This window comes from Protomyctophum parallelum, assembly GCF_964188405.1.
Source record: "Protomyctophum parallelum genome assembly, chromosome: 11".
In the NCBI taxonomy this organism is placed as follows: domain Eukaryota; kingdom Metazoa; phylum Chordata; class Actinopteri; order Myctophiformes; family Myctophidae; genus Protomyctophum; species Protomyctophum parallelum.
Genome location: NC_139707.1, coordinates 39088089 through 39115082, shown reverse-complemented (window position 1 = coordinate 39115082; position 26994 = coordinate 39088089). Strand labels below are relative to the sequence as shown.

Below are 26994 nucleotides of genomic sequence, written 5' to 3'. Positions count from 1 at the left end.
GAAAGCAGGGAATCATAGCTTCAAATTGACATATTGGTTGTTCAGTTTGACCCACCAGTTTTGGAGATATGGCTTATAGAGTAATGTCTTGCAGAGAAACAGCGAGTTGAGGAAACAGGCTTGAAAGGTTAACTTCTGTGGTCTCTAACATTACACCTAGCTACATGTTTGGGCATTTATTTCATATGTACGTCGATTTCAGCTCTGACATTTGTTTCAGACATGCTCTGGTATGTGAAGAGTCTGCCTGTGCTATAAACTCATTAAAGAAAAACAAAAAAAAACAGTAACAATGGCAGCTATACATATACCATTTTAAAATACAAATATCACTTAGCCTATACACAACATTTAAAATAATCAAAACTGAGTGTGAGTGTGCAGAAATTCTTCTGTATTTGAATTCTGCGATTACAGTACACAACACAAGCATGTCATAAAGACCGTCTGGTGTGAGTTTATCTACTCTCTTACTCAATGGTCTCTCAATGCCAAACCCACGCCTAAACTCTGTGAACGCATCACTTCCCAGCCAAGTATTTCCCCTAAACCGCTGTACAAATGTGCACATAGTTGTGTGCACAAGTCAAGTGAGTGTGGGTGTATATAGGCCTATGTGTGTTAGTAGCATGTCTTTGTGTGTGTGTGTGTGTGTGTGTGTGTGTGTGTGTGTGTGTGTGTGTGTGTGTGTGTGTGTGTGTGTGTGTGTGTGTGTGTGTATGTGTGTGTGTGTGTGTGTGTGTGTGTGTGTGTGTGTGTGCGACATGCATGCGTGCGTCCGCGCATGTACGTCTGTGCATGTTGGCGAGCATATGCTGAGTTCATTCATCCATTTAGAACTTAAATCAACGTTGGCGATTTTATTGTGCTCTTGGACAGACATTAAACCTCATTCCATGCCACAGGACGCCTTTGGACGCCTCCCCCTGGTGGCCGAGAGTTTATTTTTAATATATTCATTTTTCTTTTTTTTCTTTTTTATTAATCCATATTTTGAAAATTCCTCTAATCTGGTGTGCAGGTGATGATATGCACATTACATGCACAATATAATTACATTTTCTTTCTTTTATTAATAATGGGCTTGGGTGGCAACGAGGGCCAAAACTGGTGTACACCAGGTGGCACTTAAGGACGCGTTCGGAAATAGCGCACTGAGCGCACTGTGCAATGCAAACTAATAGACGAGTGTGCTCGGGTGCGGAGTTTTCCGAACGCACCCCAAAGTCACGAGGTGGGGGCTCTTTCAGGCAAAATAGGGACAGAGTTGAGAGGTCAAGGGGCAGGGGTCAAAGGTCACAGTGCCTTTGAAAGGAGCCCTAGACTGAACATGCTGTGTCAACAACACTTCATTAGGGTCAGGGAGTCACTGTGGAGTGAGACGTTGTTTCCAAAACAACAGTGCATATTCCTCCATTTGTGCTTTGATTTTTAAGCATTTAATTGACTACATAGTGAAGTGCAATATATACAGCATCAGTGTCAAAGTTATAACCCCAGGATATTTAAGGGGATATGATGTGGGTTAAACAACATAAGAATATTATTGTGATTTGGTAATGTGGCTGGACAGAAACAACACAACAACTAAAGGTGAACTGAAATGTATCGCAATTTCAGCCCAATTCAACCGCCATTCTTCCTTAACTCTTATATAGTTACCAGAGCCATATGGCATGAAATCCAAAATACAGTGAGTTGCATTATCCACTCCTTACCTTGGGTGTTTAGACAGACCCAAGTTTCACTGGGATTATTTCTTACCTACTCCTTTTATCCATCACACATACGTTTTGTTGGGATAAAGTAGACCTTTTAAGCAGTTACCATTAGTCCATTACTCATAAGAGTGTGCACCCTAGCTGTGCTCAAGCAAGGTCACAGAGGGACAGAAAGATTCCTATAATATAGGAATCTTTCTGTCTGAAAAAGTAGAGACACGTCAGAATTCTCCAGGACAGACACCCTCTCTGGCCTGCGCTTCAATGGAAACCCCGATCAACGGACTGATATGATCTAATCTGATTTGTGATGTAACAGTTCGTATTTGATTTCGTATATGTCATTGCCGTTCATATGCATATCACATGACCACTCATTTTGGGATAAGTATCCCGGGCAATAAAATATGCCAGATCTTATGATTCCATGACTTACGTGTACAGCCTGCTTATTGGACCATCAGATAACTCTCTCACGGTAATAACGCATCAGTTTACACTAGTATACAGGCTGCAAACAATACAACTCACAGCCTATGACAAAATTAATGGTTATGCTATCAGTTAATCTCAGCGTCACACAAAGAGAGTGGGGAACAACAAACAAACTGCCTGGGAGAAAGCAGAGATGGGCCAGGAAGTTCAGCTGCATTTTAAGGTCAATGGGACCAGCTCAACCATGGGCGTAGCCACGCATTCAATCCTACGTTACAATTACCTAATGGGAGATGCGGCCGGTGGACTACTGCGGGTGGCCCCTGGGGGCCAAACCGGTGCTATGACTCAGACATATCCATATAGAGTTCAGTTCACAACTTCACTATGACTCAGATATAACCAGTTGACCATAGAGTACCCACTGCAGCTACACAAATACTACTGTGTGTCATGCTGACTGGGGACAGCATGACATCAGACTCAAACAAATCAGGATCCATATAAGGAGCTCCACTTCAACCATGACTGTGAAGTTGGCCGACCGGACAAGGCTCCAAAAAGACAGAAGAGTCCAACAAGACTTGGCCAAAATAACAGTTGTATAAACATACTTGAAGACGGACACCTACGGAACAACCTACAGTATGGAACAACACCTAAAACAACGAGAAGCTGTAACAGGCCATAACCTTACTTTCCAAAGGGCCCTGGCAGCTCTCACTTAGGCTGTTACCTGTGTGTCAACCAAGGTCTAACTAACATATCACCTGCAGGCTCCCTTTTATAGGAGTGAGACATACCAAACCACATCACAGCAATTGGCAATTCAATTAACTCGCCATAAGCAAACAAAAGGCCAATGAGTTAACACACCCTTACTGAAGGTTTTACCATTTAACTTAACCATGAAATTCCGGACATCCATTCATACACAAACTATAGTTTCATCTTAAATAAGGTTCACACCAGAAAGCTTTACTGCGATTAAAACGAATCCTGCTGCGTATTGTCAGAACGTGCGCTTCGTTTGGCAGGTGTGAAGGCTCATTCGAATCCTAATGCGCATCAAAGAACCGCATTCAAACGGGGGTTTCACTTTGCTTCCAAACACACTTGATTACGATTCCGTGCAGGTGGGAATGCAATCCGCAGCAAATAAAGGAAATGAAGCAAACTATATGTGGCGGATAAGGAGCTTAACACAGTTGGAGACGGAGAAGGGATATTCATTTTACGCAGTACAAAGATGTCCCGTTAGGTTACCATGTGACGTGGTCAAATAAGGAGACGAAACCCTCATCGAAATATGAGGACGAGTACATTAATCTATTGTTTAAGGAAAGGAAACTGTCTGTCTGTCGTGCGTAAACATGGAGGGCTGTCACTTTGTGCGGGGATCCGAGTGGAGACTTTCTTCATCTTGTTTAAATATTATAAATTAAATTAAAACACATGTTTAGCTCAGCATGATTCATAAACTGTATAGCTAACATGGCATATGCATAATAATTGTAGGCTATATGGTGATCGGATCATCAATGGGACTCTGGGAGTAGCTAACTTCGGATCATTTTGCACTCCCGTCTCCGCTGTGCCTCATTCATTATGTGCCCAAAAGAACAGTGGCTGACACACACACACACACACACACACACACACACACACACACACACACACACACACACACACACACACACACACACACACACACACACACACACACACACACACACACACACACACACACACACACACACACACACACACACACACACACAGTCCAGTCCCTGACGACACACTGCACATCCATTACCCTCACGTCAAAAGTCCTAACTATTACTAGTATATTTTTTAACACCCTAGCTTTCACTATGTATTTTATGAATTGAACACATTGATAAAATTCCCTGCTCCGTTTCCTTGCTGCGCTTGACACAGCCAGTGTGAAGGCAAACCGCAGCAAATTAAATATGCAAGAATCGCACCTTCTACTTCCATTCGCATCAAGTCCACCGAAGTATTGGGTGAGAATGTGACCTAAGATTGCTCTCGAATCAACCACCCCTCCTCCTCTGCAGCACTTAATTGGCACCTTCCCAATCAACAGGAATGCCACTGCAGAGAGGAGAGGTGACTCACAACCAATTCAACTTCAAATCAATAAATACTTTTAAAACCATTAGTAGTATACTTCAGCAATGCATTTCAGTTACAGTATCAATAAATAGAACATACAATTTACAGCTTGACCCACCACTTCCAAGCCGGCTGATTGATAATGAATTGAAAACAGGTGTACCGTAGTCAAGTTTATGTCCCCAATCATTGTCTGTGTATAGAGCACAGGCTGCCCTGTGACAATGAATATAATGAGTTCCGGTCAAATACACATACATGGAGATCAACATGCCCTGATGTAATATAAATATAAATCAAATGCACATACATGAGATTTGATTTGAAACATGCAGACATTAGTGAACAGAAGACCAGGTTCCTTTGCAAGCAGGTGAGTGCATAGACACTGGTGTACTGCACCTTTAATTAAGGTCATGTGACTCTTGTCAACACAGCTGTCTACTATGATTATCATATGCTACCTGATTGGATGTTTACATCTTTCGTAATGTATTTAGTAACACTGTCAGCCTGTTTTGAATCAAGCCTGAGGAAGGTCGAAACGATTTCGGGACGTTTGGCGCTAAGTTGGCTGAAGCCGACTTCACAGCATTCAGCACGGCGCCTCGCTCGCCTGAACAGGCTGGCTGGTGCTTCTCGTGGCTCAAGTCCACTTTAGACGCACGACTCTGTCGCAGAGGCACATATACCTGCAAAGAAGCGGCAAGAAGGCGCCTATAGTCCAGCTGGTGGATGAATACAGTATGACGCTCGCGCGCGGCGTCAACTTGACACGTTGGCAAAGCGTTTCCCTTCTTTTGCCAACACGTCAACTTGCAGGGGTGCGCGAGCGTCATTTCCATCCACCAGCTGTTTAAAAACCCAGAAGAGACACCTGGGCTAGGCGTTTCTTGTGTGCTTACACCCAGACAGTTCCGCTTTGTTTCAACCAATCAGAAGAAAGTATAACCAGTGCTGGCAGCACAACTCTACACAGGTTGTGCTTATAACCACACCCCACTTCTGTGGCCAACGCGGAAGTGCCTCTTGCCTACTACAACACCTGCGGACTAGACCTAAATATATTACTCTATGGAGTAGACCGCTGTCTCAAGCGAACTTGAGCCACTACATTGGAGGCCACTACATTGCTCCAATGAGTTGGTCGGTGTGAGCTCGGCCACCGTCGCTGAGTGAATGTGGGAAGTGAGGACTGTTCGCCGCTTCACCTCCCAATGTATGAATGAATGAACCAATGTAAAGCGCTTTGAGCACTTGGAAAAGCGCTATAAAAGGCAATTCATTATTATGTCCAACGTCTCAGAATAGTAACTGAATCTGACCAGCTGGATCTGCTCTCAGTTTAGACAGGTGCTGTCAAAACATGTTACTGATCTCTCACCAGCTATTTCTGAAAACTCAGTGGTACAGAAATATAGTGTCTCTGTTCTCCATAAATGTCACACCGTCAAGCCAAACCACAACAAACATACATTCCACCGGGATTGAAAAGGGTAAGACGATTAGACGAATGAATAATATTGGTCAGGATCAAACAGCAAGCTGTGACCGTTTGCACGGTGCTTCCCATGGGCCCATGCACTTTTGTATCTGTTTTATTGAGAATGTGAGAGGAGACCTACCAGGCTCTTGACACGCAGTTTTATTTGCAGGCACTAAATCCGACTATCGCGCACATACAGAAACCATTTGAGCATAACAAAGTACAGATGACTGAGAGATTTATGTGGGTTGGCGTGTTTTTTTATGAATGACTCTCATAAGGAAATGGTAGTATGTACGCAGAACCAAACCAAAATGCCAAATGTTTTCTTCAACGCATCAGTCAGAATATAGAATGAAGTCAGTAGCACCATATAAGCAACAGTGCTGTCACTCAAACATTCATGCACGGCTACAAGCAACCATGCACAAATCGGTTGGGTCAAGAGTAAGACAACAGGCATCCATCCATACATATCTGCGTGACTCCTGATACCTCCTGACCTGTCCAGGGCCAAATTGAACACCTATAGCCAATTACTTCTAATAAGAGAAGAGAGCAGAGATTGCCATGTCTGCTGAGTCTGTATTGGGGCTCATCGTGAATTATGAGGACCAACAGTGGAATAGGCAATATAAAAAATAGAAGTCTGCACACTGATGTAGTAAAAATCTCCCAGTCAAGGCTTTATTACACTAACGTTTCGACACAAGGTCTTCTTCATTCCAGAAGACCTTGTGTCGAAACGTTAATCTATGATGAAGCCTTGACTCTGAGCATTTCACTAAATCAGTGTGCGGATTCTTCTATTTTTTTCACGTCGTTGTGAGTTATGGCCTTGTTGTTGTGTGTTGTGCATGTGAATACCACATGCAGCAAGTGTTTAAAGGACATATTAAAGCTCTGGCAAAGTCCATTCATCTGCTTCCTGAATGCAGTCTGTGTGGTGTGTGTGTGAGCGAATGCTTATAAGAGGCTACTGGTTCAAGTCTATGACTGTGATAATGGTCTGTAAAAAAGATCTGCAAATGATTTGGATGCCGTTTGATGCAGAGTACATGTGCAGTCTGTTTTAGTGGGCAGAGAGGACTAGTGTTTCAGCACAGAGACTGTAATTACAGAATGTAAGTCATGGGGAGAGCTCCGCTGATGGCCTCCGTATGTTCAGACTGGTCTGGACCCATCTCCCATTATTCAGAACAGGAGGCAGTAGACAGGCAGCTGGCCGTGAGCTATGTGGTTTTGAGTTGACAGCACACCTAAAGCCCTATTGATATAGTCGCTCACACGGCAGCGCCATGTGGTGAAAACACCCGGCATATACAATGCGTTGCAGATTTGACGTGTGGTGAGCTTGTGTAGATACATTTGTAACAATACAAGTTTCAAATTGAGCGGAACCAAGAAATTGCCTCACGGGAAACACAACCCAGCCCAACAGAGCATGACCCTCTGTGGGTCTGTTCTCAAGTTTAAATATAATATGCAATATAAAGAGAAATCATACTTGATCCTCTCTTCTGGGTCTTATCTGCTGAATATCAAGGCAGGATGCTGAATTGGGGGGCCCTTAATTCTCACTGGAATATCAGCGTTATTAACGCTACATGTGATTCTGATTATCTGTTAAATGAGTAGGCTATACCCATTGTTTTCTGTGCATAACCCGGTAGCCTGCGGGGCTCGGCTGTCATAATATACTGTAATTGCGAGGCCAACATCCTCTCGTCCCCTCCTAGAGGAGGATGTTCAGGGCTAAAGAGAGTACCAGGTGGTCCGTCAGCGACCGTGCGTTCATGGCTCCTCGGTGACTTTGAATGTATAGGTTCAGTGCGGTCGTGCTGCATGGGGACTGCATGGTTCCAGGGTTGAAGGTTCCCTATATGCACGTTTTAATTAGTTCAGCATCAGTCCTAAAGGCTGACCCGGGATTTTCATTATTTCCCAGCTGTTTCAAATTTGTCAGCGCGTCTCAATATCCTGACTTACAGTATGAAGGGAGAATAATGAATCCCTGCACCTTACGGTGAGAGCCAAATTACTTTGTTGGAAGATAGAAACGGTCGGATCAATAAACTGCATGCTGCTGGACTTCTGAAAGCTATGCGTTTATTAAAACGAGCATAGCGGGGTACATGCATCTTGACATGATGTGAACAGGCACAAATGTGCAGTAGACTACAGAACTCGCTGGGGAGTCCTAATTAGAATGTTTAAGACTGGGAAATGCTTGATCTCTTCTTTGAAGAAGAAAAAAAGAGGAAACAGGAAAAAGTCTGTGGACTAAAAGAGGCATCATAAAATGGTATAAACAGAGATTGTAATTATGCTTTGTTGTCAATAAACATCAGTAAACGCATCCCTTCACTTACCCTGCAGTGCTCTCTGTAAAATGGTAGGGAGATAGCAAACAGCTGCCGAGCTCAGTCTATAAATATACACCAGCTCTCAGTACTTTTCTAAATGTCCCGTGTCCATGGTAATGCACCACAATATGGCAATCCCTTTTGGACAAGGTGCATGGGAATTAAAGTATGGTGTATTTTTGGGATATCATCATGTTGGATGTAGGGGAGGTAATTAGGGGGTGTTCCCTCTCAAGAGGAACATAATGGCCCCTGAGGAAAGTGGACTTCACTTGCATATACAGTAACTGTGTGATTGTAACTGAAACCGTCACAACATAGCCTACATTGAACATTTATTTTTATTCAACTACCTAACTTGTTGCTAGCCTTCTATAAAAGTCCAAACTTCCCTGGAAGGAGGATGCTGAAGTTAATTACAAATACATTTTCCACTAACACGGGGGTTTACAGTCTGAACTGGCAACCACCTATTCAGGGGCAGGTCCATGTTGCTCCGTCGCCAAGAGAGAGCCCGGAGGCTGAGGTCTGTGTGTGGACATTTCTGGGAAAGCCTCCACAGTTCAGGCTGGCCAGCGAGTGCAAGGGACGAATCTTCCTTTACAGACGCTCAGTTACAGGGTTTCTAGCTGAATTCCGACAAAGACCTCTCTAGCCTGCGTAAAGTTCCATTGTTTTTGTGAATAAGTGCTTCTTTTTTTTTTACCGTAAAAAGATCATACTGTCTGTTGGAAATAAACGTTGCTCTACATTCACTGATAGGATGGGGTATCATCAACCTGATTGGATATGTGATGCTGTAGTAAGACTTGATTGTCTTCCATTTTAATTATTCCCCCCCCCCCCCCCCCCTCTGCGCTCAATTATTCTCATCAGAATTCTGGATGTTTTGGAGACGGTGGAGGAATACAATCTGTAACGTGAGTGTTGCTGTATATCTCCGTTAACACGTTTCCTCTCTTTACGCGCTCTCCGCGTCAGTAAAGTTTGGAGCAGACTGTTACAAGTGGATTTTTGTCTGCTGCCTGCAGGCATGCTCTGAAACAAACCAATGCGCACAGACGCTCAAATGCACTAAAAGACGCACCGAGATCCCAGGTTCACCACTGGATCTTTCTTTTTTTTTCCCCCTTTGAGTTATCGGACATCTAACTAAAGTATGCGGGGAGCGTTTGCACTTGGTTTCGCTCTGATATGCCTGTTAACATGGACAGGTGAGGCAGACAAGCAGGGTCAGGGTCACCTACGACGCATGTCCTTGCGCCTACGCGCGAAGAGGGGACGTCTCCTCCAGCCGGGCGCAGCGGGCAGGGAACGCTTCGTTAACGGCGGCGCACGTCCCGGGGCAGCGTCGGCTGTCTCCGTGCTCAGCCCCAAAGAGGCAGACGGGGTGCAGGCGGACGAGGGCCCTGCGCCCGCTGTAAGGACGAGATATGTACAGGGAAAGGGAGCAGGACGTCCCCGGGCAATGGCGGGGAGAGGAATAGCTGGACAGGGCGCAGGCACGATGCCCCAAAATGACGAGGGCACTCCCGGGGCGAGAGCCATGAGGGTCGCCCGAATGCCAAGCAGCGCTGGCTCGCCGAACCTGCTGGCGAGCTTTGCGGGGAAAAACCGCGTCCTGGTGATTTCGGCGCCTCACGACTCGGACGGCTACTATCGGCTAATGATGACTCTTCTGAAACCCGACGTGTACTGCGAACTGGCAGAGAGGCACGTGCATCAAGTCGTCATGTTCCACCAGGAGGGGGAGATGGGGGGCAAGGTGAGGAGGGTTACCCCAGAGGGCAAGGTGATGGAGGAGCCGCTGGACACCGCCCTCATCCCGAGACTCATGAGTTTCCTCAAGTTGGAGAAAGGTAATGAATGGTAGAAAATGTACAAGTTTCGGAGAAATATATAATTGATTGACACCGATTAATCTACATTACAGAATCTTTGCAAACACGTTCCGTGATCACAACAAACACGTGTATTGTGATCCCAGAACTCTATGTGTTATTCCAAATGGCATTCCTTTCCAAAACTAACTTAATCTGTTTAAGATTCTAAATGGTACAGAAACATGCATCACACCCATTTAACCTTTCATTGCTGTCTTCTGATCTCCTGCACCCGGACAGGCAAATTTGGGATGGTGTTGCTGAAGAAGACTTTGCAGGTGGAGGAGCGATATCCTTACCCCGTGAGGCTGGAGGCCATGTACGAGGTGATCGACCAGTCCCCCATGCGTAAGCTGGAGAAGATGCGGCAGAAAGGCTTCGTCCAGAAGTGCAAAGGGGCAGGTGTGGAGGGGCAGGTGGAAGAGGGTACGGTCACGGCAGGTGAGAGGGACACATGCCAAGCATCAATGTCATTTCTATCTGTGCCAGAGGAAAGCCACTAAGGCAGTGAGTCCCACACCCTTTCAAGGTTGTTGTGGTAAAAAAAATTTTTTTAAATAAAATGATTGAGAACAGTTTAACATTATGATATTTAGAATACTAGACCTGTACGTGCCCGTCGCAGTCGGCCACCGGCAGACTTGGGAACGATGCAACTGGCGAACCTAATGATATACATGTCATAGCACCCCCACATGGAGATCTGTGTATGTGCCTGTGTGTGAAGACTACAAACTGAAAAGTGTATTTTGGTAATCAATTCGGCCCACTGGCAGAGCCTGATTGGTTGAGCCTCAATTAGCTGAGGCAGAGGCAATTGCACAGGTGAAAGGAGTTGGCCTCATTAGGCCCACTGGCAGAGCCTGGCCCAGGTGAAAGGAGTTGGCCTCATTAGGCCCACTGGCAGAGCCTTTTGTGGTGGTTCTGGAGAAGCGTGGGTCCGACCGACTCGATACCGTGCACTGCACTCCCTGTGGGGGTGTGGAACGCGTGTGTTGAATTTGAAGTCGGTGGGTCAAACGGTTCTCGAGTTACGTGCATTACAACCGTACACACACGCACACATGCACGTACGCACACAGAGACGTGGCGCATTTATAGTAGGTTTGAACTCCAATCATTCATATTACATTATGATGATGATGATGATGAAATCAGAACAGAACAGTGAGCATGACGCTTTTAGAATTAAACAATAATATTCTCTTACTTTCTTATCCCCTCTCAATTTTACATTTACATGCACAAAACATAAACAACAACATTACATACCGGTATTTACAGTTAACTAAAGACCTCTCTCTCTCTCTCTCTCTCGTTTCGACATCCTAACAGGAGGGCCAGTAGACACACCAGTAGAGAGGAAACCAGACAGAAAGGAGGTCATAAGGAAACCAGTCAGGAGACCTACACAGACTACAACAGCAACCACTGCTGCCTCCACCACCACCACAACGACAAGGCCAACCACAACGTCAAGGCCAACCACAACGACAACCCAAGCAACCACCACCACCACCAGACCAACAACCACCAGACCAACAACCACAACTAAAGCTACCACCACTACAACCAGAAGAAGCAGCACCACAAAGCGCCCCACCACTAGACCTACCACCACCACCACCACCCAGAGACCTACCAAGGCCCACACCACGGCTCACTGGCTCCCAGCCCCCAGGACCACCAGTGACAGGGAGAGGCTCCAACCCAAGACCACACCGTCTGGAGATAACCGCACTGACAAAGAGAACAGAGAGCCCCAGAGCCGCAAGCAGGCCGGCCTGGTGCCCACCACACATAAACCCACCAAGGCCAAACCTTCCAAGAAGAAAAATGGACTTGAAAAGGTGATTCAGTACACTTTATAGTAAAGTGTAAAATTTAGTTTTTTTCCCTTTTTCCGTCTTTTATTGTCACATAATACAGATGTAGCAACATTACAGAGGGGTAAATTCTCGTTCTTATAGACTCCTCGACAGTGTGACAATGATACAAATCCAATAAGAATAGAAAAAAGAATAGAGTAACTAAAAACAAACATAAAATGCAAATACCGGTATGTGGCTGCAGTACACATTTTGTAAATTCTTCTCTCACGAGTCCTATATGTATATACAGTATTTATGTATATATTAGGGATGTGACCAAATAGGTTCTAAACAAGAAAGCATTTTTATAGTTGTTACTTGTTGCACAGAAATGAAGTACTTTTACCTGAAAGTTTTGTGTTTAAATATCGTGAAAATTCGTAATGCGAACATAATATCGTGATTGTGAGTTGAGTGAATCGTTCGAGATTTCTTGTTTGGGACTAATAACTAGATGGCTTGATGGTGCATCATTTCCGTCCTTAGAGACCTGCTCTAAAACGGCACACAGATAACGTAAAATAATTGATCATGGCAGAAATGAATAAGCGATCTGTTTTTATGACCTTCTTCTTTGCCACACCCCTCGTGTGCAGGTGCTGACAAACGAGTACGAAGACAAGATTGACTTGGGTAAGCCCACGGTCACTGAGCCCGAGGACACAGACCCCTACGTCGACCTGAGCCCTGCCAAGAGGGCCAAGGGCAAGCACGACAAACACGACAAGAAGAAAAAGAAGAATGACAAGGCCGCCAAAAAGGCAGAGAGGAGAGGCGGGAAGGCGGGGAAGGAGGGGAAGAATGGTGGAAAGAAAAACGGGAAGAAGCCGACGAAGCACCAGGAGAAAGAGGAGTACCTGAAGCCCACTAAGAAGCCGCCTCCTCCCAAGGGCTCTCTGGCCTCCTTCCTGGAGTACTTTGAGAGCAGGAGACGGCTGCTGGTGAGAACATGACATCACACTCGTTCTTGTACAACATTAACTACCAAGGGGTGGAAAGTAACTCTTTGTCTAGTGTAAAATATTGGCTAGATTTATCCATTTTGTCTGACCAGTTTGGACCTTTTTTTTGTACATTCTAAAACCAGTCATTTTACTTCCACTTATTGTATGTAGATGTCTGATGGCATATTGTACTCAACTACTTTAGGAAATTCAAGCATTACAGAGTCGTACAATTATGCTGTCATATAGTAGCACAATCAGGAGGAGATTCCATTGAAGTTTGCCTTTTTATCTTTGAGAAACCTTTCTCAAAGAAAATAACTCACTGCAGAGAGTGAACTCACTGACTTGGAGAGGGAGTGGTTACTTAAAATGATTACGGTCAAGATGCCACACTGGCCCTTTTATGATCATATTACGTAACTAAGTAACTGCTGCTCAGCGTAGTTTTCAAAAAGTTACTTTCATACATTTGATTGATTCGTTTTCAACACAATTGATCTTAATTCTACTTGGGTTACCGTTAAATACAGAGCAGAGTTAGCAGACTGACATTCACTCTTACATAATTATGCTCTAATGATACATCATCCACGGATCGACAGATGATGTATTTTGTAGCAGGAAAGATCAAGTTTGTTAAAGGACAACTTTAGTTTTTTTCAACCAAGGTTCATGTTTTAGGTTGTTATTAGAGAAAGTAAAAGATGAGTGTTTCTTTTTTTTTTCAAAATATGATGGCGATTCAGTAGATCCTGTGATCTTCTGTGGCCAGATGTAATTCATTGGGGTCTAGTAGGACTATAGTAAATAATAGAAAAAGAAATCGCCATAATATATTGTAAAAAAATAGATATTTAGCCCCATGCTCAAATGCCCCCGCCTCCCTGTCAAAAACAGCTAAAATCCCTGAAACGAAAGAAAGCAGCAAATGAAAAAAAAAAAAAATACACTCATCTTTTACTTTCTCTAATAATAACCTAAAACATGAAGCTTGGTTGAAAAAAACGAAAGTTGTCCATCAATTCACTGACAGCTTGCTGTGAACGAGCTTCACTGACAGCTCATCACGGTTCAAGGTTGTGCTTTATTGTTACATCTTGTGTACAGGTACAGAAGAGCAAAAACTTACGTCACAGAATTGGCAGTAAAATAAACAAACTTGACCCTTCCGGCTACAAAAATACTTCAGTCCAGATCCCTGGACTGTTCTATCAGAACAAGGTTCAGATCCTCTGCACGGCAGTCTGCAGACACAGAGTATATGGCAGTGTTTTGCAGCCCGGTCTAGATTCTTATCACAGCGGTGCTCAGGGTGGGGTGGGAAAACATGATGGCCCCCATCCTCTCCCCGCAGCAATGTAAACAACGCCACATCCGCAAGAACACACCGCCAAATGTGTGCACGTACCGTATATGCATGCACATATTTTGAATTTATGTAATAGCGTAAATGAAAAACACCCGCACACAGGTACACAGCAAAATCCGGAGTGTTCATTTAAAGTTTTCTCTTTTCTCACGTCTTTCTCTGTTCGAATGCCACCCCTACACCCCTCCAGCTGATCACCTCTCCCGGTGAAGACGGCGATATGTACGCGCAGCAGAGAGACGAGTACCTGGAGACGGTGTGTGAGATGGCCATCAGAAAGGTGACCATCATCACCATCTTTGGCTCGCTCACAAACTCCACCATGAAGATAGACCACTACCAGCTGGGTATGTGGCTAACACAACATGTTCTGTTGTACTCTCCTCTCCTCAAACTACTATCTAATATTAAGAATTGCATCATGTTGATCACTGTCTATACAAACACTCCACAATGGTCTTATCCCATTCTGACCTGAGATCAGATTCTAAAAATGTCTTCTATATCCTGACAGTTTTCTGAAAAAGCTATGTTTCTATGTCAGTCGTTCTTCGATTTTTCAAAAATAGCAGACCTACAAGCTCATAGCACGCCACCGAGTGGCCCGCTATGAGCTTGTAGGTCTGCTTGTAGATCTGCTATTTTTCAATAGCTAAAGCATAACATAATGCTAACACCAACACAGATTAAGGGGAATCCTTTTCACTACTTGATACACTGCTGCAAAGTTCAAATCTAGTTCAGTGGCAACTTAATCCAAATGCTGCTGGTGAAAGGGGAAAAGGCTCTGTTGGTGTCATTTAGCACCTCTCCTGTCCTGTCCTTACTTCACCTTCCTATGCAAGAAGAATTCCAGGTGGCCGTGTGAACACCTGCATTCAAACCCTTGTTTTAGTCAAGGCACAATTGTAACTACCTGAGTTTAATAATAATCCCTGGCACACTGATTAAAACAGTGTGTGTACGCACTGACTAGGGCTTTCACTTCTAGTGATTTTTACTAGTTTATTAGTCGACTAGTTGTTTAACTAGGCCTACCTATTATGTAAAAATTATAATATTTGTACATTTAAAAACTGTACATTGGTGACTAAAACTATAATCTATCTGATCTTGAGGCCTACAAAAACGGGAGGAAAAAAAAGAAATATATATATAGTTTTCCTTTCAACTAGTACCAGCAAGGTCAACTAGTGGGTTTACTAGTCGACTAGTTGAATAGTCGACTAGTGCCGCGCGAGCACACAAACACACACACACACACACACACACACACACACACACACACACACACACACACACACACCCTCACACACACACACACACACGTATGGGGGGGTGGGAGTACATACCTTTTTAGCTGATCATCCCAGACATGGAGTTAAGTGTGCTTCCTGCGTAGCGATGGATACTCTGTAGACGATTAGTTCATCACTCCCACACATGTGGTCTCTCAACACCCGGCCTAAAACATGCACGGACACACGCACGCACACACACACACACACACACACACACACACACAGACAGACACTCGATTACATCACTATACAATTATTAAGGCTTTTAGAGTCTCCCTTTCATTAAAATTACCTCAAGCTGCTAATAGAGAGGGAGCTAAACCTCTGCCCTTTTATATGAGGACATGCTTTGTCATTTTGTGCTTGGCGGCGTTGTATTTTCAGATATTTTACAGTCTTCTCAGTCCCTGGGCCTTGGCGGCGTTGTGTATTTTGAGATATTTTACAGTCCCTGGGCCTTGGTTAGCGTGTGTTAATTTCAGGATACACAAACCCACTTTGTAAAACTTTATTAGTCTGTCACTCCACATGACAACAGGCTTCTATCCAGATGGAATGCTGGAAAGGGCTCTGAGGTGAGGTCATGCACGCACACGTGCACGCACACACACACACACACACACACACACACATCCTCACCCATAGTTAGAGTCTAACGCTGGTTACACTTTTATTCCACTCACTAGCTGTGTGTGTGTGTGTGTGTGAGCGTGCGTGCGTGCGTGCGTGAGCGTGCGTGCACAAACAACTGGTTCTTTCAGTCCTGTATGATGGAAAATGAATTTCCCATTTTTGGATGACCCAACCTAAAGTAACTGAGTTCTAACATGGTAGACATTGTGTGCATATAGTAGGCTACTGTGTGTGTTTATGTTTATGTTGTGTTGTCGTCACCACCGCCTGCTCTACTGTTGTCCGGCACGTGCCGGGGCTTTCCTGACATTTCCTCACAACATACTGTATGTTCCATGGGAAATGTGTGCGTGCTTTTTTTTGTACCATGCATCTATGGGTGATGTGTGCGAATGTGTGCCAGTGCATCAGTCAGTGTGTGTCTTGGTGTTTTTGCAACCGTGTGTGTGCGTGTGTGTGTGTGTGTGTGCGCGCGCGCGCGCGTGTGTGCGTGCGTGCACAGGCAGCGTGATTAAAGGCTTCGGCTGCGGCCTGTGTATAAATGCTAGCTTCAGACTCTGGTCTAAGCCATCAGACTATGCCAGATCACAGCCGGTGAATAAAAGCTTGTCTTTAGTGAGTCTCTAGTGTGTCCCTGCAAGCTGACATGCTGCTCCTCATTGTCAAGCCTATAGTTCTCAGCCTCGTTAGAGGGGGTTTTAAGATTAAATTCAAAGGGACGTTCTTCCAAATGTGGCCAAAAAAGAAAAGAAAAAGAAGCCAACCTTTTGGCTCTAAAATGTGATGACCCGTCACGTCATTGTGGTCATAAATCATCTCCCGATTATGGAGTCTTAGTTACTGTTGCTGCACACATGTCACGGCTGATTTCTGAGAACAAAAGCTCAAATTAAAAAATTTATGGGGACACAGATGGAATGAGATGATTTTGTCTTCTGTTCTCTTCGTGTGTGTGTGTGTGTGTGTGTGTGTGTGTGTGTGTGTGTGTGTCTGTGTGTCTGTGTGTCTGTGTGTCTGTGTGTCTGTGTGTGTGTGTGTGTGTGTGTGTGTGTGTGTGTGTGTGTGTGTGCGTGCGTGCGTGCGTGCGTGCGTGCGTGCGTGCGTGCGTGCGTGCGTGCGTGCGTGCGTGCGTGCGTGCGTGCGTGCGTGCGTGTGCGTGCGCGCGTGTGCATTTGTTTGTATGTACAGTAGATGTATGCGTGCCTGCATGTGTTCGGACAGAAAATTGCGTAACATTGCATATATGTTTGGTAATTAAAAACATGAAAAGGAAGCAGGACGTCCCACTCCCTATTGTGCTACAAAGACAGTGAGAAAGCTTCAACATCCAACAGAACAGACACAACCATTTGTTCTTAACACGGTTCTTAATCTTAACCCACCATTTCAAATGAGTATTAAACATCCAATACATATATATATATATATATGAAACATAGACCTTCTTGTACAAAATGTGACCAATGGGCTCTCCCGATCTGCAGAGAATGACAAAACCATGAAGGGCCTTCGTCAGGAAGATCTGGTGAACCAGGACCTGATCACTGAGCTGAGGAAGGAGTTCGGCATGACCCACAATGACTTCTACATGGCCCTCACTGACACAGACATGAGAGTCAAGGTGAGTCTTGATCTGCAGCAGTTATGCTGGTCTGCCTGCTTGTCCCGGTGTGTGTGTGTGTGTGTGTGCGTGTGTGTGTGTGTGTGTGCGTGCGTGAAAATATTATTCTCAATCAAATCTAAAACCTCACAACGTGTCGCTGTAGATCTGCTATTTTCAAATAGACGATGTAAAGTGGTAAAACACAGCCGAGTTGCTTTTTTTTTAGCTTGTTTTTATAGACCTGCCCCGCTTGTTTCTGTTTGCATAATCTGGCAACACTGGTCTCAGCAGCAACACAGCAACCAAGACTGTAATAGCAAGACATGCCATCTCCGGTTTACATCCCGTATCTGTGTGAAGTAGGTGGACGCATTTTTAGGAGACCATTTGTAGGATTTGTGTACCATGTCGCCTCTCGTGGCTCCAATCAGGTTGGACTATCTTCCTAAATTAACACTCTTTCCAAGAGGAAGAGGGAGTGATGCCCACATTTCACGCAAAGGCTCATGGGACACTGGAAACAGGTGGATAGTCCGTGTCGTCACTGTTTGTCGGAGTGCCTAGCCAAGCCGGAGGCGCCGGGGAGGAATCAAATCCCAGTCTCCACAGGACGCCCCCTCCAACGATAATTTGTAGCTAGACCTTTCAAATCAATCTATAAAAATACCGTAAAACGTACAAAAACAGTGCAGTGGAATGTTCGCCTATCTCCAGTCATTCTCAGGTTTCTTTGAGACGATTATAATTCTGCACTGACATGAATGGTATTCAAAGGCTTTGGGAAATGCACATAAGTCATGTCAACTATTATACCGTGAGTCATAGTCAATGGGCTAAGAATAGACCAAGATTAACTAGACCAGGGGTTCTCAAACTGTGTACCCAGGTAGGTACCCCTTTTTAGAGGGGAGAGTTCATTCCAAGTACCCCCTCATCCTCGCAACACTTATAAGCATACTACAACCACAACCAACCTCACTTTGAGAACCGTGGCACTAGACCACAGGTCTAGTGCCACGGTTGTTCTTAAATGGTTCTTAAATACCCTCCTTCACACACTCCATCCTTCCCTTCTTAGCTAAACATAGACCTAGATGTAACTAGACCACCAGCATGGTCCTTGAATGCTGTTCTTTACATGCTGTAGTCAATACTTCCATTAGAACGTTCTGCCCTTTTTTTTCCACCCACACCTACTACTCTCTGGAGGTGGGATCCCTGTCATGTCCACTGACCTGTCCTTGTACTGTCAACATCCTGCCTTGACCAAACACTGTTTTAATTCACACAACATGACGTTTCTTGCCCAACAGCTGTGTGTGTGTGTGTGTGTGTGTGTGTGTGTGTGTGTGTGTGTGTGTGTGTGTGTGTGTGTGTGTGTGTGTGTGTGTGTGTGTGTGTGTGTGTGTGTGTCTGTGTGTGTGCGTGCCAGGGTAAATCAGCAAGCTGTTTTCAGGCAGATTTAACAAAGACACCAGTGTTCATGCTGCTGCTGACAGAAATACTGGGAAGTCTATGAAACTATACAGGGCACTGGGTGTGGGTACGGCAGAGAGAGAGAGAGAGAGAGAGAGAGAGAGAGAGAGAGAGAGAGAGCAACGGGGAGAGACGTGAAGGTGTGAATTAATTGAAAGCACCTACGCAGCGGAATCAGCACAATTGCAAATTGTGGCTGTAAATGTATGTTTTTGTGCGAGTTTGGCAACGGAATATTCACATATTTATGACACAATGTTCATGCTGTGGTTGCTTAAAGCACAGGCTATTTCATAAATCAAATTCGACGTTATATTGCGTTACGTTGAACCCAGTGCCTCTCTACTTCCCAGAAGAGAATGAATTATGAAGAATGCATGGGAAAGTGGCAAAGACACACCACATTTACTTTACTTTACTTAAATACTTTCACAACATTTCGCAGGAGTAGAATTCGAGCTCATTTCTTTATCCACTGTGGCATTCCCAGGGTTTATTTCACAATTTAACAACGCTGCTTCATCTTTCAATAAACTCTTGGCATGACCGACCTCCCCCCATCCCTAATTCTCCCGACAGCAAGCCTACGAGGTTCCCATCGCCATGAAGGCCGTGTTCGACTACATCGATACCTTCTCCTCTCGCATCCGAGAGATGGAGCAGCAGAAACGAGACGGAGTGGTCTGCAAAAAAGAGGACAAGCCCAGGTCACTGGAGAACTTCCTGTCCAGGTAGGACACACTAATAATAATAATAAATAATTGCATTTTTATAGCGCTTTTCCAAGTGCTCAAAGCGCTTTACAATGGTTCATTCATTCATACATTGGGAGGTGAAGCAGCGAACAGTCGACGCCAGCGTCCTCACTAGCAACTAGCTAATTTAAAGGATACCTCATGTCTTCATGACTCAGATCGGTTGAATAGAGGCAGTTTGAAAGAAACGTCGCTGTGTGTTGATATCAACATGTTTCTTCTCCCATCAAAGATATGCTCCTCGACTCAGGAGGACCTCAGTTTACAACATTCTTTATAGGCTTCCCTCTGTGTGTGTGTGTGTGTGTGTGTGTGTGTGTGTGTGTGTGTGTGTGTGTGTGTGTGTGTGTGTGTGTGTGTGTGTGTGTGTACGTGTGTCCGCATGCACGCCACCCTCATGAGCATGTGCGCTAAAAGCAGCACAGCCATAGCCACTCTTCTGGGTTGAATCACTTGCTCTCCCTATACTTTCCCTCAGATCTCTAAAACAGACAGAATTGTTTCCATGGAAACCAGAATTCCAGTTTGACGACAGTGCGGAGATCTGGCAGGGTTTTTTTTTACCATAATTCCCGGGGCTGTCACCCGTCTGTCTGGCACCGACGGGACGGGAGCGCATATATCGGTCTCTCTGGGAACGACCGTTGTACGTCTGTCGTGCGGAGGTTTCACTGATGTCATGCCACTTATATAGGATCGTTCAAAATGCTCCCCTAATTGCAGGTTCCGATGGAGGCGTCGTCTGTTTCTGATCTCCGCCCCCAACGACGAGGAGTGGGCCTACCAGCAGCAGCTCTACGCCATGTCCAGCCAGGCCTGTAACCTGGGTGAGCCAATCAGATCCAAACAAGCAGTCAATCTGACTTACTGGCTGAATGCAGCCCCATCTTTCTTTCGCCCCAGGATAGACTTATTTTGGTTAGTTAGTTAATCGAACTAATCGATTTAACCCGATTTCATGTACAGAAATCACACCTGTATGAAGTGAGGGGCGGTCTTACATCATCTCATTCTGGCCAATCACAATGTGTGCCCTCACTTTTCCGTCTCCAGCCAATCAAATCATCGCTATGGGGTGATCAGCCTATCAAATCATCGCTATTATTCACACAGACACACAAAGCTGGGCATAGGAGGGGCTAGCGCCCCTCAAAAATGTATCATGGCTGGACTAAGAAAAATGCCCATAGGAGCTGCATGACCTAAACACCCAACAGGAAGTCAGCAATTTTGAGTTTATTGTGGCATTTTATGCCATTTAAGTGGTGTAGTGGGCAGTTACAGTTCACCACCAAACCAGGACGTTTGGTGGTGAACTGTAAACTGCCCACCACTTAACTGCACCTGCCATTTTCCAAGTAGAAAATGATGTCATTTTCTTAAAGGCACAGCACACGCAAAATGTACTTATCATTAATCTTTTACCATAGCAACCACTGTTTACCACAACAACCACCGGTTTCCCCTTGGCAACCACCACTTCTACAACAGTGACCGCCTATTATACGAATATGTTTTTAAAGCTTACAAGCTTGAAGCTCACAACGCATGACAATAGAATAATCACTAAGAAGATAATTGATTGTTTGACAGCCCTAGTCTGTACTCCTCTTCATCATTCATTCAGCCTACATGTGGAAAAGCAAAGCAGAAGACTCTCACACATTCCATTGTCTATGTGGATTAAGAAACAATCATATTGTGATATTTCACAGTGACCTTAGATTTACCCAGGCGTAAGGCTGTGTCCTCTCAGAGAAATCCAAAACATTAGTCCAACCACTTATAAATATATGTTAATGGCTCCACTTCAGGGAGAGTTTGATCTCAAGGAATGTTTCTGTTTACAGCATTTCTCCGGATACTTTCAGGAACTGTGTGTGAGTGCATGTCACCGTTTGCCTATGAATGTGTTGCTGTGAATGTGCATGTATCCCTGGCCTAGTGTACGCTGTGTTTGTGAGTGTGAGTGTGCGCATGCATGTGCATGCGTGCGTGTGTGAAAATGCAATGCGGAGAGATCCAGATGACAGTACTGGCACATGGCTGCTCTGTCTGGGTATAACAAGCTCTTTCCTTCACTGACAATAGACTTTGCAGCCTGCCAATTAGTCAACTTTTCCACAGTTTGACTCAAATATAACTCCCAAACATGTCTTATTCATCTAAACTTCACAAATCTCAAGGATTGTACTTGTCTGAATGGTTTATGTTACATACACTTAGTGTACTGCAACAAAACTGCCCATCCAGTAATGTTGTCATCTGTATTCAGTCCCGTTCCTGCTGCAGACAAAGTTTTTATTTCTTTTACCAAACGTGTATTCATTACCATGGACTATTGTAGGGAAATATGAGTGTTCAACTGTTCATTACAAGTATGACTGCTCTCATGCAATTATTCCGCTGTTGTACTACTCATTGGGACCCTGGCATGGGTGTTTTTCTATATTATGTGGCCGTAGTTGGGTCACATAACAGTCAGGTCTTAGCCTTGCTTATCATCACATCCCAGACCAGAGGCGATGTGGACCGTTTCCCGTCCTGTGTAGCTCTTGGCTGGGAATAGTCCCAGGGCTGTACCCTCCCTCTCTGTCCCAAACAAAGGCCTGTCCTGCTGACTGGGCCACAGTCCTGGAAGGTTTGATCTGGGTATTATTCAGCACTTGGCTCTCACCTATAGGCAAGCCAGTGTTCTTGTGTGGTTGTTGTGGGTTCGCCCTCCTCGTGAGGAAAGCATTCTTTGGCTGGGCTCTCCAGAGTCCAAGATCACCACATTCACCCATTGAATTACCTGGAAACCACCGCTAGGATGGTTCCAATAATAAACAGGCACCGTTTAAAATCAAGCTAGGGATCAACAGAAGGATGGATGGATAAGAAACAGGTGGTCGGCGTACTGTACAGTATATATAGCATCGGCACAATTGTTTTTTCTTTATCTTTCAAAGACATTTAGTTATCTGTGTCTTGTCTTGTATATAACTGGCATTTCCATGGTAACCCAGGTCTGAGACACATTTCCATCCTGAAGCTGGTCGGCACAGAGGCTGCAGATATGGGCGGAGTATTGGAACTCTATCCAATCAACGGTAAGTAGATTAGGACTTGGCTAGAACAAGCATAAACATGCCTTTGCATGTCTGCCCCGCACACACGCACGCACGCACGAGTGTGGTACTATATTGACATACTGTGGCTTTGCTTAACTACTAAGATCAAAAGCCACAGAGTTCATAAAGTATTTATACAAGTCATACATACCTGCAGCCCTCCACTCTGAACCGAATCCCCCTGCTTGGGCCCCAACCCCTGAGTCTCTACATCCCAGTCCCCTCCCTTCATCACTATTCTCACCATGTTGCCCGAGGAACTGAATGTTTGATCATCTCAGGGAGCCAACCTCAACTGTACACAGACGGACCATTTGCATACAGTCTCACAGCTGCGTAAGCATGCATAATACTGCTGTGGTTTGGGGGTGTCAACGTGGAAATGTGACAGTTATCCCTTTCATTTCAAATGTCCTGGTAGAGATTACCTTTGGGAGCTCTTAACCAAGAAAGGCGTTGTCTTTTTTACTGTGGAGAGATTCAGGCTTACGCAAGAGGGTAGAAGCTAGAGTTTTCTCATGACACTTAAATACTGGATTAAGCTAACAGTTCAAATAGCCTAGACTTGGTCATCCATATGTATCTTTTTAACAAGGACATCCCTAATTCCATACCTCTGCCCCCATCAGGCAGTGCCACCGTGGAGCGCGAGGGTCTATCAGCCCCCCTGGTGAAGGACATCAGAAACTACTTCCAGATCAGCCCAGAGTACTTCTCCATGCTGCTGGTGGGGAAGGACGGCAACGTGAAGTCCTGGTACCCCTCGCCCATGTGGTCCATGGCCAACATCTACGACCTGGTGGACTCCATGCAGCTGCGCAGGCAGGAGATGGCCATCCAGCAGTCGCTGGGCATGCGCTGCCCGGAGGACGAGTACGGCGGCTACGGTTACCACCAGCACGGCTACGAACACGGTTACCAGGACGGTTATCACCAGGGCTACGGTTACTAGTCGTGTGTGCTCGTTCTGTGCCGGAGAAGGTGTTCATTTGACCCATGACCCCTTAAAAGGCGGTGGTTGGCTCAGTGGGGGGTGAAAGCCCCCAGAGAACATTGTAGCACTTAATGGAGGTCTCAGTTTCGCTGCTGTTACCTTGTCTAGTTCTTTCAGAGCTAGTGTTATGTCGAAAGAGAACGGTGAGCTTTTTAATGGCAACTATTTGGTCAGAAAATGTCAAGGGTTCAGGGATCCTGTTCTTCTCACGTCTCAACTTTTCCAACGCACAGCCTTTTGCACGTCTCATTATTCATCTCCTTCACTTGCCCTTCAGGCCAAATTTCCATTCTCACCTTATCCTTAAAGGAATAGTTCGCCCCTAAACGGATAATTCTGTCCTCTACACACGCTCATCGTGCCAGTTGTAGGTTTCTTAGTCGGCACAACACACACAAGGAGTTTCATAGCTAAACTTAATTTCAACATTCTCAATAAGATTGATTGAAGTCAAACCCATGTGTTCACGCTCTGCTCGATAAGAACACAAACTATGCCACATTTAGAGTCCAACGCTACGGAAAGAGCTCAATGAGGCCTGGATGTATTGTGTACAAGCAATATAATTTGTTTTAAACATTGGCTGTTTTAGTGCGATTATTTGGTTCAGGAGACTTGGATTATGCTGTGGAATAATTTAACGGTCATTCCTGGCCATTTCTGTAACTATGAACTGGTCACCATTGACGTCAATTACGGTATTTTGGCGAAGCCTTCTAGTTATTCTGGCAAAGTCCTTGTGTGTCGTGTGTGGACAATGAAACCATATCCATGTTTCAACTGGCATAAGTAATTAATGACGCAGAATATTCATATTTGTGGGTGAAGTATTGCTTTAAGAACTTTTATTTTTGTAGATAATGGGCTAAAATAAGTAATACATGTATTTATTGGACATCTGTTGCATTCAAGGTACAGCTATCCATTACCATGTTGAAAGAAGATGAAATGTTACTTCTCTTTTGTAAAGTTCCTGTTGCTATACACTGTTCTTATTTATACTCTGACCAATAAAACTTGTGTTTACTACCAGTAACCGCTTCTGAACTGGTTATTAACTATCCATAAAATATCACTATTAATGGCAACAATTCTCACATCAAGTAGTTGCTGACTTTGAGGATCTTCTGTGTAACATTGCCACCTAGTGGCCTGCCATGGTGAATGACACCTCCAACTGCAACACATGTTGATGGGGACATATGAACTTTCACAGACATGTTTGACATTTCATTATTCATCATTTAGCAATGAATGTATCTGCAGTCTGTATATTAATTATTTCTATAATGAATGTATCTGCAGTATGTACATTCATTATCCCTATAATGAATGTATCCGCAGTATGTAGATTAATTGCATTATAATTAACCCTATAATGGGGGGTTTTCAATGTTTGTCACGTTCTTGAGCCAATAAACTATTGCAGTCATCAAATTATTGGCTCAAGAATGCAACAAAAAAGACTAAAAGCATCAATACCGCAATGTAGAAATACAATGGCCCGTTTTCCACCAGGGTTGAACCGGCCCGGTTCTTAGTATATGAACCAGAGCCCTAAAATTGGAACATTAATTATGAATTGAGTGTGCAAAACCATACCTACGGTATATTCAATTGTTTATAGGATCAATATTAATATACGATAACACAATATCCACTAGAAGTAGCTTTTTCATATTTATTATAACATTGTTTTTGTTTATATATTTTTATCCCACGATTTTGGTAACCCATTTTTCACCCCCGTGTCAATTATCTAATGTGAACCTGGGCTCTACACACCCTCCACCAACCTAGTCCCCATATATGGGGGACAAGGGGAGAGCAACGGACTTGAACTCATGCTTCCTTCATGCCCGAGTGTCCAAGTCGCTCCTTTACACCTGACAGGGGGGAGTTTCCCTGGTTGGACGTAGCGCGTGGAAGGAACACGTTATTCCAACCAGTTCCTTTCCCCTCCATGGCCAGGGGAAGGCAGGTTTTTTTTTTTATCACACATTTTCACCGTCCTACATACATGATGAATAGGGAAAAACCAAATTAAAATGAGTTTTCACGTTGTGAGCTTGTACATCCGCTATTTTCCACTGGATGACTTCTTCCAACTACAAATACAGTTGATTTGTATTCAACTGCCAGTCTGCCACCACCACCCACACACCTTCTGCCTTCAGCCCACCCACGTGTCGGCAACAAGTGTCATCGGATCCTCCAGCAAGGTATGCTGAATATCGTTGCCGTCAGGCAGAAACCTCTCATCTCCATATTCTAACTTTTCGCCTTTTTCCGCAAATGAATGCCCTACTCTACTAGTCTACTTGATCATACTGCAGTGTCACAAAAGTAGCAGATCTACAAGCTCAAAAGTCAAAACACAGCACAAAGTGACATGTTTTTGAGCTTGTCGATCTGCTACTTTTGTCCGTTTTGATTCCTGAAAAAGTAGCAGTAACAGTAGCATGAGATTTCCACCCGACAGACAATATAGAAGAAGGCTGCTTATTTCATATTCATTATTATATGAACCATAATTATGTATATATTTTTTATATATTTTTTGTCTTTTTACAGAAATACTGTCATATACGTATGTCAGGACATATGTCAGGCTACTGTCCAGTGTCCACCCATAATTTCTTCACCACCATTGGACCAACACACCTGTTCCCCTCATTCATTTACATAAAATTCTACCCGTCTTTTATAATACCTTCAGTTAATTTAGTTAAAACAGGCATTTTGCTGTGAACCACTTTACCACATATGAACATTTACCCAACACACAGTGTCTTTTTCACTGTTTATTGCAGAGGGTTTGACAATCATCACAGCTGTAGCTTATACGTTTAATTTGAAACAAACATGCGGACAGTTAAAAGGGGTTAAAACATAAAGGCCC

General features: G+C 44.4%; 1 protein-coding gene across 1 annotated transcript; it reads left to right on the top strand.

Moving 5' to 3' along the window:
• The first annotated feature begins 8664 nt into the window (after positions 1-8664).
• Positions 8665-25128, top strand: ccdc80 (coiled-coil domain containing 80). The gene is made up of 10 exons (XM_083777196.1): positions 8665-10006; positions 10271-10471; positions 11366-11880; positions 12498-12842; positions 14408-14564; positions 17636-17772; positions 19810-19961; positions 20709-20812; positions 22994-23077; positions 23728-25128. Exons 1-10 carry the CDS (start codon positions 9307-9309, stop codon positions 24048-24050), a joined length of 2718 nt encoding a protein of 905 aa, XP_083633322.1. The 5' UTR covers positions 8665-9306; the 3' UTR covers positions 24051-25128.
• The last annotated feature ends 1866 nt before the right edge of the window (positions 25129-26994 follow it).